Raw genomic sequence first — 15210 nt, 5'->3', positions numbered from 1 at the left:
ATAAAATTGCGAACTTTTTTTACTAGTATATGATATGATACGGCACCAGAATTCGCAAATTATGAAAGTTGATAAATTCGCGAACTTTTTTTTACTAGTATATGATATGATTTTAAATCATTTTAATACGACCACAAGGAAATTGCGAACTTTTTTTTATTAGTACTGTTAAAGAAAATTGCAAAATTCGCAAATATGTAAGTTCCGTATACTTAACTGGTTCATCCAGCATGAAGTCCTGGTCAATTTTAATTTTTCAGAGCCGGAGTGCTTCGAGTATATTGAGCTTAACTGTTCTCTATGCTTAGCTGGTTCATCCAGTATCATGATCATGAAGTCCTGGTCAATTTTAATTTTTCAGAGCCTGAGTGCTTCGGGTATATTGAGCTTAACTGTTCTCTATGCTTGGCTGGTTCATCCAGTATGAAGTCCTGGTCAATTTTGATTTTCCAGAGCCTGAGTGCTTCGGGTATATTGGACTAAACTTTTCTCTATGCTTAGCTGGTTCATCCAGTATGAAGTCCTGGCCTGAGTGGGTTGATTTTGTCGAAAGAAATAAAGGCTTTTCGTCGTTCAAAAATGATGATTTAATTCGAATAGATTGCAGTGAGATCTTTTATTTCAAATCGCTCGAAAAACATCTAAAATATAGTGATTTGTTAGCCGCTTAGAGAAGAAAAATTATTATACTCAGGTAAATACCTCGAGTATGATCTGTCCACGAGGACGGCTGGGGTCAAACGTTTGGTCACGACATTTTTGTACATCAGTACGTTTATAGCGGAGCTCCCGCTCGGCCAGCGCGAGCGGAGCACCATACTTAAGGTGACTGCCTACTTTTGGAAATTGATTTAAGGTGGCTCGACCCCCTCACGCTTGACCGCTACCTCCCACTTTTGGAACGCTAGTGCATAAATGTGTTTTATCCTATTGCAAATCTTTTTTGCACATAAGTCACATAAAGATTGAATTAATGTTTGATGCAGTTTTTAGTGAGATCGGACGTCATAACACGTGATTATGATGAAATATTTGTTTTCGTTTAGAAAACAATTTTAGCCTTTCAGAGCGTTCAACACTAAAATGCTTCGTACCACATAATTATATGCTAGATGCCTCCAGTTATACCCGGTATCTAGTCTTAAAAGGAACATTTTGAAGGTAATAGACTTATGCGATTTTGTGAAAACGTATAATGCATAAGACGGGGTAAACATTTGATGCGCACTTTTCATCGCAGTGTTCTAGTCAATCTTACTTGTTTGCTAATGATCTAAACATCAAATTCTTTCGCGCCATGCACGGTCTCATCTCGCTTGGTAACAAACAGTTGTTTTTTTTTATTCAAACGTAGGACGTTTGTCATGATGTACTTTGTCAGTGTGAGTGAATAGAATCGGCGAACATGCCTCAAATTAAAACTTCAAGAAAGAAGCGAGCAAGACTTTTGAGTTTAGATAAAGAACCATACTTCGGGAGTAAATCGGAAAGCAGCCAAGCGAGATGAGACCGTGCATGGTGCGAAAGAATTTGGTGTTATGATCATTAGCAAACAATAGAATTCCCAGAGCATCAAATCGTTGGGAAACGATCAATGTTGTCTGTATTTCTCGTTCGCTTTAGATTGCTTTAAATGAGTTCAATAGTCTTGCAATTTTGTGTAATATTAGTTTAAGTTCAAATTTGTATCCTGACGTAATTTTGAGAGAAATGATCAGCGAATTTTAGAATAATGGAAGATCTAGTAAGATTGACTAGAAAACTACGATGAAAAGTGCGCATCAAATGTTTACCCCGTCTTCTGCACTATACGTTTTCACAAAATCGCATAAGTCGATTACCTTCAAAATGTTCCTTTTAAAACTAGATACAGAGTAAGACTAAATGAGCAATGACTTTTGTGAATATATAGCTCTGAAATATTAATTTCGGCCGTATGAAATCCATTGTTTAGTTTTGAATTAGATTATGCACTATATTTAAATAATCTCAAATATCTCATTATTAGCTAGATAGATTTTTTCAAAAATCCCCACAAATGGAGGCATCCAGTATATAATTATGTGGTACGAAGCATTTTAGTGTTGAACGCTCTGCAAGGCTAAATTTATTTTCTAAACGAAAACAAATATTTCATCATAATCACGTGTTATGACGTCCGATCTCATAAAAAACTGCATCAAACATTAATTCAATCTTTATGTGACTTATGTGCAAAAAAATATTTGCAATAGGATAAAAGACGTTTATGCACTAGCGTTCCAAAAGTGGAAGGTAGCGGTCAAGCGTGAGGGGGTCGAGCCACCTTAAGCTTTTTTTAAAACTTTGATTTTCCGAATTGAAATTTAATGCTGATTCCAAATCTGGAAAGAAAAAAAGGGTGTCCCGAGCTCGTTTTCGAGATAATCAGCATTTAATGGAAGCCTACGCACGAGCTTTTGGAGTAAAAATTGCGCCACCGGAAATGATTAGAAAAAAATTAAGATCAATAAGATAATAGTTATTTGCAGACTATATGATTGCACGAACGAAGGCTAGTCAATCCTTCTACGATAATACATGGATATTTTCGACAAAAATACAAAGAGATACATTGATTTGTCATATTTTGTAGTTTCGGTACTCTTAAAAAATCTCATAAAGTCGAACAAAAATCCCTACAAAAATCTATTTTTTCACGTGTTCCTGATTTAAACTTTTCCTAAAATGTTGATATAACCTAGATTTTTAGGAGTTTTTTCGAATGAGCTATCAAAAAATATAGAGTCCCGTGCAAAATTTGAGGGTTTTGCCCTGTTGAAGCTCAAAACGCGTATGGTTCTTCAATAAAATCTTGTAGATTTTTCAGCGGTTTTTGAGCGCGCGCTCATCGTGGGTTCAATTCGAACGTTCAAAAGTAGGCAGCCACCTTAAGAAAAAATGGTAAACCATCGAGTTGATTTTTCATGGCTTGGCTGAAGTCACTTCCGTCCGTACGTCCGTCCGTCCGTGTACACAACACAGGAATCCCGCTTGATGTCAAAGCAAAACTACTCACAAATGCGACTCTCAAATGCACAGAAAAAACCGCCTTAGGACAAGTTATAGACCAAAAACAATTTAAAAAAAACTTCAATGTATACAAAGATGGATCAAGAATTGTTCTTCAAGAATTCAGGTGTGTGTTTTTTAGCAAACAGCGTATATTATTATTTTTTTGACGAGCATTTTTCTCGATGAATCGACAAAATCAAAGACTTTCTCTCAAAACTTTTGATATGTGTTAAAAAAAGCTTAATTTATTTTAATGCTGGAGGGAATATAACACGGAGAGCATATTACGCCAACAAATATTCGTCCTTTATTTAAGTTTGCATATCTTTAACAATTCGGTTGTTTTTATTCAATATGTTTTTCGTTCAAGAAAAATGCAGCTTTGTTCGCCTCCTGTCGCGGGAACCCTTCGGCAAAACAAAGAAGACTTTCATTCAATAATTTTATATCTTTCTACAGAAAATGTTTTTAAATTATTGAATGAAATATAAATTTACACCAAATATTCAACTGTTTATTAAGCTGTTCGAGCAAGTATGATTATAAAAATGATCTTGAATTTGTGTTGTTGAGAGATGTTATTGTATAAAGACCTAGACTTTCACTCTACACCGTAAAAAGCTAAAAAATATTCAAAAACATTTACAAACGCCTTTTTACTGACAAAGAAATTCGTCATTTTGTATTTTGCATTGCCTTTTGTATTCTTTTCTATTTTGTCAAGTTTAACTGAATGTAAACTTCGTCTCGTTCTGTAAAAGACGTAATTATTATAGTAAGCTTATTTTCTACTCACCTTCCAGTTTCCAAGTCTGTTTTTTAGTCTTGATTTGTCCTAAATCTGCAGATTTTCGATTTCAATGAAAGACATCCGAGGTAAATTTCATTAAACCTGATATTGTATTGGATTATCTGTAGTTATCTTTCGTTTTTTTTTAAGTAAAAGAGATTCAAAGCCTAAAACTGTCGGCCTTGGAAAACTTTATCGAAGAATCTTCCAAGAACAAAACTAGCCCCTGGGGGTGCTGGTGAGTTGTGTACAAAATTCCTAAGTGGGAGAGTATACTCGCGCAAAAAAAAAGAACAACAACAAAAAACAAAACAAAACAAAACAACAACAACAACCACAACGAAGACAACAACAACAACAACAACAATGTAGTGCATTTCGATTCGACTGCATGATTTTTATAATGGGAGAAATTATCTTCATCTCGAATAAAAAATAATTGAACGTTTTTTCCCCGATCTTATTTTTACCTTTTAGTTTCATTCAAATTGTTCTCCCTGTGACTTCCGTATCGGGAGCTCCGCTTTTAGGCAGTGCCTAAATATATATGTTAAATCTTAAAATAAAATACACTGTTAGAATCTAAGATAATCCAAGTGCATTATATGAAAAATTCAGTTAAATTGACGCACTAGTCATAAAACTTAGACGGCATTTCAGCCATTTCTCCGTTACTATAGCAGCGATCAAAACAAATACTTGATAATAATTCCCTTTCACGATTCAATACGATAACAGGTCAAAATATACCCAGCTGGCAGAGTCCCCTTTACTTTAGAATACGATCGTTTAAGGTCTCTTTCCAGATTTTTCAATATCCACCAATCACATTGATCGGTTTTTTCACACTCGTTTGTAATTATTTATTTTTGCAGTTTTTCTGCCTTTACTTTTGCAGCTTTTCTGCCTAGTTAACTTCACACGACTAAGCCGAACCTAATGAAATCTTATTAAAACCGACTCATTATCCATGATTTTTCATTGCGCACTGCTTTCCTGCCGGAAGTTTGAGGTTAGACTCGCCGAGCTAAATTATTTTTTCATTAAATTAGGTAGCTTTTGTGGAAAATCCGCGTATGAAATGAACTTTTTTTTAACTTTACTGCGATCGAATAAGACTAAAGTCCAAAAATTCATTTGCAAAAATAATATAATGAATCCTCGTTGAAGGTTTTACAACATACATATTTTCGCATACTCGGAGAAAACAAACATTAATTTTCTCAGAAGAGATAACTAGCTAGAAACTAGTGTGAGCTGCGTAGTCGGTGTTTCTAATGAAACAGTAATGATAAAAAGGTAAATTATACACCGTGAAAAGATGAAACAACTTACTGACGTTTCGGACGCTAGTTCTTCGTCGGAGTAAAAGAGGTGGTAGAAAGGAGTGTTTATATGAAATTATAAGACAAAAGAAACCAATAGAACAAGGTAGGCAAGGAAACAAAAACAAACAATCAAAAGACAAAAGAAAGGGTTAGTTGAAAGCAAAGCGTTCATTAATCCCGTTTGGACTAAGAGTGCCCAACAATAGGTGAATAACCCGCATTTCTTTGGTCTTGCGACAATCATTGTTGCTATTGTTGCTTTAGCGTCCAGTGTTTTTATAAATCTGCATATAGCAGGTGATGGTTCTAGCTTTTCCTTGAGTAAGACAGATTTCTTGGAAAATCCTCGTCTGATAAATAAAATATAAGCTTTTTTTCTTTACTACGATCGAATAAGACTAAAGTCCAAAAATCCAGTGGTGAAAATCATAAAATGGATCCTCGTTCGAGAAAGTTTTACAAACATACATACTTTATTTTTCTTTGTCCCAAATGGTCCTCTTAAGCGCGGTTAAGTTTTGGAACTACGCATTAGCCGAGGCTGTGATTTAAATCCGTCCTGCACTGACAACATATTCAGGTCAACAGAATAAGACTGATGTATACAAATATATAACAAAGTGCAGTCCGTATGCAAACTAGTCAAAACATCTTCATACTATTGTAAAAAACATGTTAATTTGACTTTCAAATAGCCAGACGAATCAGTGGACTTCACAAAATGGCAAAACTTAAAGTCAGTGCTTGGAACTTATAGCTAATCTTTCATATTGTTTTTGATAGATATAGCATCTTGGTCTCACAAAGTATACTCGCGAAATGTTTTTGTATGATAGGAGAAAACGAAAAACGAACATTTATTTTCTCCCTATTCTTGCAAATTCTTAGAAAACGTACCGAAAGGCACGCATGCGCAAACGTTTTCTCTAGTGCCCTTCTGAAAAGGTTTCCGTGCATTACGTTTTGAAGAGCAGATGTGACGGTTCAAATTCATAGGCCGAAACGTTGCATGTCCCTAAGGAGGGTGGGGTAAGGAAAAACGAATTCCGGTAGCAGGAATGAAAAAGATTCGCAATAACAAAAGATGAGGAAAAGAAAAAACTTTATATGTACAGCGGTTTGCAAAAATTCTGCAAATAAAAATTATTATTATATCGGGTGCATTCTGGTTAATTTTCATCTAAAAAATTGATTTAGTAAATGTTTAATTCAACTTTTTGGGGTAAAATATAATCATAGTGTACAGTGTGAAAAATAATATCTTATATTTGGTGTACCTTAGGTTGAAAATCGTCGTATTTAAAGAATTCGGAAATAATACATATATGTATATATTGATATATGAGTTTTGCAGAACTTTTGCAAATCGATATCTTTATCTTTGTATTTAAATTGAAATATTTTTTACTGAAGAAGACCGAAGGGTCGAAACGTCTAATAAAGAATTTTTATCTATGGACGGATATATATATATATATATATATATATATATATATATTATATATATATATATTATATATATATATATATACACTCGATTGCAGAAACGTTGTAGTATACATTTATAGATATATCTAATTTATTCAGTATATTTAATGATATGCAAAACAGAAAAATCGCTTTATTTATTGTTTGTTTCATTCAATGACTGTCAAAATATTTTTTTTCTTCTCTATTAGATCGTACAGATTATAAATCAGTTGGTTTTAAGCGTTGAAAATGGTTATTTTGCATTATGCATCTCATTAGATATTTGTATAAATGTATAAATGTATACTACAACGTTTCTGAAAGCGAGTATATATATATATATATATATATATATATACATACATATATTATATATATATATAGGTATATAGGTATATAGGTATATAGGTATATAGGTATATAGGTATATAGGTATATAGGTATATAGGTATATAGGTATATAGGTATATAGGTATATAGGTATATAGGTATATAGGTATATAGGTATATAGGTTATATATATATTATATATATATATACACTCGATTGCAGAAACGTTGTAGTATACATTTATAGATATATCTAATTTATTCAGTATATTTAACGATATGCAAAACAGAAAACTCTCTTTATTTATTATTTGTTTCATTCAATGAACGTCAAAGTATTTTACATATATATATATATATATATATATATATACACTCGATTGCAGAAACGTTGTAGTATACATTTATACAAATATCTAATTTATTCAGTATATCTAATGAGATGCATAATACAAAATAACCATTTCCAACGCTTAAAACCAACTGATTTATGATCTGTACGATCTAATAGACAAGAAAAAATATTGTCAGTCATTGAATGAAACAGACAATAAATAAAGCAATTTTTCTCTTTTGCATATCATTAAATATACTGAATAAATTAGATATATGTATAAATGTATACTACAACGTTTCTGCAATCGAGTGTATATATATATATATATATATATATATATATATATATATATATATTTGTTTGAGAAGAAAAAGTCAAGACAACATTTTTCCGCCCGACAAGCCTGTTTCGTGAATTGCTTCACTCTTCAGGGGATTTAATGATAAGAATATTCGTTACTATCATTTATATAGAAAAAGTGTACATAATTAATTAGTGGATGTAGTTTAGCTGTTGCGTAATAATGCTTTGTTTCTGTGGCGGCATGAAGATACAAGTTCGTTGCGCTTATTTAATGATGAGAGTTCCGGTCGATAAATTATTAGAAACTTTTCTTTAAGACAAAGGTTACATCTTTTGCTGGAGCTGTTGTAGGCGGAGCTTGAAGATAGGACGCGCCATGAAATGGAGTAGCTGATATTACCGTTCTTGAGAGTCCAGATGTATTTGCTGAGTTCAGTCGAGTTTTTATGTTGTTCGTGGCGGAATGAGGCGGTGTGGTTTCTGTATCGTGTTTTGAAGTCGTTTTCTGTGAGTCCTATGTATGTTGCGGTAGTGTTGTTGTCCTTTCTTGTGACGGTGGCTTGGTATACAACTGATGATTGGAGGCAGTTGCCATTAAGCGGGCAATTGTTCTTTTTTCGGCAGTTGCATGTTTTCTTGTCCTTTGTGTTGTTTGCGGTGTCGTTGTCGTCTCTCGGTGGATGTAAAATGCGCTTGTTATTATGTACACTTTTTCTATATAAATGATAGTAACGAATATTCTTATCATTAAATCCCCTGAAGAGTGAAGCAATTCACGAAACAGGCTTGTCGGGAAAAATGTTGTCTTGACTTTTTCTTCTCAAACAAATATTCTGCTCTACTTCTATCGATGTATTGAGCACTGTTTTACGGAAAATTGATTCACAGATTTCTTATATATATAAATATATATATAGCGCTTTGCAAAAATTCTGTAAATAAAATGAATATCAATATGTCAATATATCGGGTGCATTATGCATTATTAATGCATAAGACGGAGTAAACATTTTATGCGCATTTTTCATCGCAGTTTTCTAGTCAATCTAACAAGATCTTCCATCATTCTAAAATTCGTTGATCATTTCTCTCAAAACTACGTCAGGATACAAATTAGAACTTAAACTAATATTACACAAAATTGCAAGACTATTGAACTCATTTAAAGCGATCTAAAGCGAACGAGAAATACAGAAAACATTGATCATTTCTCATCGATTTGATGCTCTGGGAATTCCATTGTTTGCTAATGATCATAACATCAAATTCTTTCGCACCATGCACAATCTCATCTCGCTTGACTTCTTTCCGATTTACTCACGAAGTATAGTAATAAACATTAAAGGAGATAAAATTATCTTCGAGATAAGTCACACAATTTTTATTTGAGGCATGTTCGCCGATTCTATTCACTCACACTGACAAAGTACAGCAGGACAAACGTCCCACGTTTGAATAATAACAATAATGATAATAAACTGTTTATTATCATACTTCGGAAGTAAGTCGGAAAGCAGCCAAGCGAGATGAGACCGTGCAGGGCGCGAAAGAATTTGATGTTTAGATCATTAGCAAACAAGTAAGATTGACTAGAACACTGCGATGAAAAGTGCGCATCAAATGTTTACCCCGTCTTATGCATTATACGTTTTCACAAAATCGCATAAGTCTATTACCTTCAAAATGTTCCTTTTAAGACTAGATACCGGGTATAACATGGAGGCATCTAGTATATAATTATGTGGTACGAAGCATTTTAGTGTTGAACGCTCTGAAAGGCTAAAATTGTTTTCTAAACGAAAACAAATATTTCATCATAATCACGTGTTATGACGTCCGATCTCACTAAAAACTGCATCAAACATTAATTCAATCTTTATGTGACTTACGTGCAAAAAAGATTTGCAATCAGATAAAACACATTTATGCACCAGCGTTCCAAACGTGGAAGGTAGCGGTCAAGCGTGAGGAGGTCCAGCCAGCTTAAGCTTTGTAAAGATGTGCAGATTTTCAAGTATGCAATGCGAAAAAATCTTTTGAATGAATTTCTTAATAATTAGATAGATATTAATCAGAACTTTAGTGATTTATAAGTTTAGGCTTTTACCTATAATGTATTTGTATATCGAGTTATCATTGTTATATTTTATCAGTTTAGTTTTATATATTTGTATAATTTTTCTTAGGTTTAAACTCAGTTTGTAACTGCTTCTGAAAAGTCCTGCAAAAGGGATGAAATAATAAAGTATGCATTTATTTGAGTAAGATACAACTACCGTGATATATTTGATGTATTTTCCAGACTGGACTTTTTTCATGACTAAAAGACCTTATCACGAGCAGGTCTAAAATAAAATGCTTCAAGACACTCTGGGCACAATCTTTCATTGTACCTACAGGCAAAATGAATTTTGCATAAACAGAGAGAATGGCGGGGTCTCTCCTAATTCATGACACACATATGCTAATCGAATCTGTGCTTCAAATCAGAAATACCGCCATAGTAAGTATTGTAAATACTTTCGCCAAAAATACAAAACGACTTTCCGCAATAAAATAGAGTATTCAAAAGACACGGTACTAACGTTCTTTCTTTTCTAACAGCAGTAGTTTCACAGCTCCCTATCTTCTCCCTTGGTTTTAAGATTGATGCAGTAGCTTACAAACAATTTTTTATCGAAGAAGTTCAATCAACTTCAAGATGATTACTAACCTGAGATCAGCACTCGCGAATGGGTTGAGTGTTTTAGGAACGGTACGTACTTTTTATAAGTTTCTGTTCCTATACTCAAAATTGTTTTGTAACTCCTTCCATCGGCTTCCATCTTGAAGCTCAAACCAGACTGAGATGAAAATCAAAGCCAACTGCATTTGCATAGGAACAATGGCCAAAAAGAAAAAAAAGATATCACAGAATTTAGAAAATTTTATTATTCCATCAACGCCATCTAAAACAAAGAGTGCATGCAGTTATTGCCCCAGATAATCCCTTGAGTGTCGTGAATTATTGATTTGGCGAGCCGTTTACACAGTATAACATTCCTGGCGTGTAGTATGGACATACTCTCGCCTTAGGCTCGAGATTGTACGCATAATACTAGTAGTAGACACTAATATATTCAATTGTTTTCTTTTGTTTTACTTTGACTATTACTAACTAATTATAAAACTTTGTTTCACAGGCTAATTCCCTGGGGGGGGGGGCTCTCTTGCAAAGTGGGTAGGTGGGTTCGACGGACCTTTTAGTGTCGAAAATGAGACCTCGCATACCTTTTAGGGATTCCGGCTGACTCCCGGCTGACTCCCGGCTGACTCCTTACCTTTTAGGGTCAGATTTGTTCGTTTTGAAAAATATCAAACGCCATACAAGAATATAATGGTTGGAAACGTTGTCATTTAAAAATATATCGTACCTTTGGGGTCTGAAATCAGCATCTCAGTTAATTTATGCATACCTTTTAGGGTTATTTTCAAAACCGTCCGTTGAGCCCCCTTACCCACTTTTCAAGAGAGTCCCCCCCAGACTAGACAGCTGTCAGGGTGTCCTTTTATATAACTTTAACGCTTTTCAATGAAAAGGACCATAAAAAGCAATAATGAATTTGTTGATAGTTGAAACAATATGCAAAACACCAGAGAAAACGTAACCTTATCAGATAAAAGGTCTATACCTCTAATACACTAACATCTATATTTCATATCATGAACATCTCTCTAGAATAGCTCAGTCTAGTGCATAATATTGTTTATTTTCATTATTTCTACTGAACATTCAAAGATTACACTACATGGTATTAATCATTTGACTCAAACATGCATATGTCAAATTTGAGTGCTGACTCAGGTCAAAAAGAGCGTGCAAACAACAGTTTGAGCATGCGTAGTGCATTTAGAATTACAATTAGAGTAGTTTTCGCATGACTGTTAAAAGCTCAGTGCAGTAAGCGTCCCGTGCAGTGACCGTGATGTTTTCTAGAATTCAATTGGCTGATTTTTTCTCTCGCGCAATGTGATTGGTCTGACCTTGGTCGTGACCTTGTCCGCGCCGTGTTTATGCCGTGTTCCAGGTATTTGATTGGATGGTCTGGAGAATGCCTTGCCGTGTCACTACCGTGTTTGTGCCGTGAGTTTTTCACAGTCATACGAAAACTGCTCTAAATAAAGATTCATCGCTATAACGATAGACAGAAAGATAATGTTAATTTAGTCAAGGCTAATTGAAATTGAGTTAAACAACGATTTTTTATCATTCTCTAAATGAATGAAACAATTTACCCTTGGAGCTTCGGAAGCACAAACTCTTTAGATCTATCGACACGAATGAAAAGCGTTTACGCATGCGTAAATTTCAGCACGTTTTCATAGGGTTAAAGAGCATTTTACCAAGGAAACAAAATTTTCGTTTCCACCTAATAAATAAAATGTTTTTGAGTATAGTTTTGTGACGCCAAGATACTGTATTAACAAACACAACATGAAAGAATTAGCCTTAAGTTTCACGAACTGACCGACTTTAAGTTTTAGTATTTTATATGAAATCTATTCCAGTTGTAAGTCAAATTTGCATATCTTTTTAATTATTCAATTGCACGTTACGTCATCGCGGCCATGTTGGTGCCATTTGACAAAAGATTTCTCATTAGCATCCATTGTTTACGGCTCCAAAATGGCCGCCATGTTTTTGTCTTTCGACTCTCTTGGGAATGCTTGCAACCCATCACTCATGAAGACGTTGTCGACTCTAGTTTGTGTACAGACTTAAAGCATGCGCAGACGTTTTTCACTCGTGTCGATCATGCGTGTTTGCGTGACAATAATCATAACTAATTTATCTACGCGGTCGTCCAATGTTGTTTATATATTCCCCGTATGATTACAGACCGAATTGGATTCCACTCAGTCCTAATACCATTATTAATCGTTTAGCATGCACACTAACAACCAATGATATCCTGATGTCAGGCATCCCAGGCCTCCAATGTATCCTATATTTCCTATAATTTGTATAGGATCCTATAAAGAGCTAGCCTCCTTCGCAGCCGTTCTTAGGGAAACGTTGCGTGACGACTCTGAACGGCTGCGAAGGAGGCTAATAAAGAGCCTATATTTAAAGAAATCCTCCTATATTTCCTATAAATAGGACGAGTGCTGAGTGATATATTTACATTTTACACTGTTTAGCATATTTGGTGAAGGTAATAAAATGGTGCTCCCTCTTTTTGGTTCTTTTTTTTTTTTTTTTTTTAATGGCATTTTGGTTCTGCAAATCATTGCCAGTTACGCCACTGAAAAGCTATTTTAGCTCCTATAAAGTGCATATATTTTTGGGAAAAAATTCTATATTTTCCTATATTTAGAACTTGCACAGCCTATATTTCCTATCAAATTTGTCTAAAAAATGGCTGGGATGCCTGTGATGTCCAAATGAAAAACTAGCGATTAAAACACGCAAAAATCAATACGTCAGAAGCTAGATAAAGAAAAAACCCTCGCGATCGGCTTTTAACACAAAACAAATCATCAATCGCAGTGTTTTTCAAACGTTTTTTTCTGCATTGTTTTGCATTTCTGAACGATAGCCTTGTACTTCTTGCTTTACGAGTTCCCTAAGTTGGTCCAGAACTTGTTTTAGCGATATTGACGATTGGTCCACTCCATGAGACTCTTGTTGCAAGTAGAGTAGCTATTGAGCACACGCACACACACACACACACACACAAAAAGACATTAGTTAATTAGTTATTTAGATCTATTTCAATTATTATCCCACATCATTAAAAATACAGGTAATACGAATGCAGGAAAGCCGTTGTATATTGGATCGGAGATGTTCCTCCGTTCCTTTCGCCCCATGTAAGGGAATCCGGAATCCTGAATCCACAAAATTTTAGGCTTTGGAATCCGGAATCCAGCACTCTGGAATCCGGAATCCAGGCCTTGGAATCCGGAATCCAGTTTATAATGGAATCCGGAATCCTCCCTTTTGGAATCCGGAATCCGCTACTTTGAAATTCAAAGTATACATTCAAGTGCTATCGCCTCGACCAAGACTGAACAGATGTAGCCCCTCCCCCACTGTGTAATATCTCCACCAAGAATATCTGTCATCAGATGCTGATTTAATTGATAGACGATTCTACTTATACCGGCAAGTATATCAAATATAATTTTCAAAGAAAGTATCTGAAAATTAACGATATGAAATCCGGAATCCGCAATACAAAAGTTTTGGAATCCGTAATCCAGACCCTTGGAATCCGTAATCCAGAGTCTCGGAATCCGGAATCCACCATAAGTTCGGATTCCCTTACATGGGGTAATTCCTTCCCATCAGGTACTGGCAGGCCAGGTGTATTTTCAATAATGTGGGATGAAATGGCTAGATTGTTTCTGGTGACAAACCACAGGATAACTCACCAGTTACTTACACGTATTTTCTTCAATAATCACTGGTCTGAAGGCTCGTGTGTACACAATATAGAAAATACAAAGGACTCGTGGGATATTCCATGGTGTGTCACACAAAACCATCGCATAACTGGCATTTGTAATATTTTGCTATTTTTCGAATGCTTGTGTACATTATTAACACAGCATTTACTGTATTTTTTGTTCATTAAAGTTGATTACTTCATATTAGTCTACTGGACGTTTTTGGAGCCAAGTAACTTTCCAATTTTATAGATAACCTGAAACAACCTCTTAGATGAATTTTAATCAAGGCACAGCTTACTCACGGATCGAATTGGAATTCATCTTAGCTTGACTTTGGAGGAGGGAGGAAAACCGGAGAACTCGGAAAACCCCTCCAAGGGAGAAACCTAACTCACGTAATTGCCGAGTCCAGGAATCGAGACGATGGAGACCCCAGATGTGAGAGGCAAGTTTATTACCGTCCCCTCCCCCCTCCCCCCCTCCCCCTCCCCCCTCTGCTTTGACGTCACATACCTTGAACCTTACGCTAAGTTCCTTTGATCCAATGCCAACGAATGCGTAAAACCTTCCTGTACTTGGATTGCCGTTTTCTATGGTCCCTTCCCAAATCACTCTTCCATTCAGTGTGAACAGGACGGGAAGATTGCCGTTGCTTTCTCTTCCGTAGAGTATTTCACAGCCAAGAAGATCTCCTCTGTCAGCCATTTCTGGGAGGTGATCGATGTCTAGAAAAGATGGACTTCGAATCAGGTACTTGATACTTTGTTGTTGTTGTTGTTGTTGTTGTTGTTGTTGTTGTTGAAATTCTTCCCTATGGCTAAATGTTTTTTCGTAGTCAAGAACACAATTCGTGTGCGCTCCAAATCATGGAAATATGTTGCAAGCTAGCGCCGACTTGTAGCACATTTTCTAGCCTGCGTAACTCGAATGAACCCGGAATGAATTTGATGTGAGAAAAATAAGTGTTCGCAAGGTCTGAAACAAAAATGCACCTAAAATGTTCCAAAGTACCCCCTCCTCCCAAATAGCGTTACATAACAAAGATAAGATGTTAAATAAACTCTAGCATACCAGCACAGTGGTCAAACCAGTGCACGTTCCAGGAGCGTCTTGTTTTGGACAGGAATCGCGCAATAGAAAGTGCACTCGTGTGCTGTGTGCTTTCATAAAGCATGCTCTCCCAAT

General features: G+C 35.3%; 1 protein-coding gene across 2 annotated transcripts in view; it reads right to left on the bottom strand.

Moving 5' to 3' along the window:
- Positions 1 to 10498: 10498 nt before the first annotated feature.
- LOC116292462 (short transient receptor potential channel 2-like) overlaps positions 10499 to 15210 on the bottom strand; it is a 35432-nt gene continuing 30720 nt past the window's right edge. The window contains exons 12-13 of one of the 2 annotated variants that reach the window (XM_089031457.1): positions 14539 to 14750; positions 10499 to 13273 (exon numbers count right to left, since the gene is read on the bottom strand). In XM_089031457.1, coding sequence (XP_088887583.1) covers positions 13127 to 13273; positions 14539 to 14750 — 359 coding nt within the window. In that variant the 3' untranslated portion in view covers positions 10499 to 13126. Of the gene's footprint in view, positions 13274 to 14538; positions 14843 to 15210 lie in introns of those variants that run through there. The other variant, XM_089031459.1, reaches the window with a different exon arrangement.

The sequence above is a fragment of the Actinia tenebrosa genome, unplaced genomic scaffold, assembly GCF_029948245.1.
Source record: "Actinia tenebrosa isolate PJP-AT-01 unplaced genomic scaffold, QUT_ActTen_1.0 PGA_scaffold16__25_contigs__length_10494907, whole genome shotgun sequence".
Classification (NCBI taxonomy): domain Eukaryota; kingdom Metazoa; phylum Cnidaria; class Anthozoa; order Actiniaria; family Actiniidae; genus Actinia; species Actinia tenebrosa.
The sequence above is the reverse complement of the archived record's forward strand: the minus strand, read 5'-3'. Positions and strand labels throughout refer to the sequence as shown.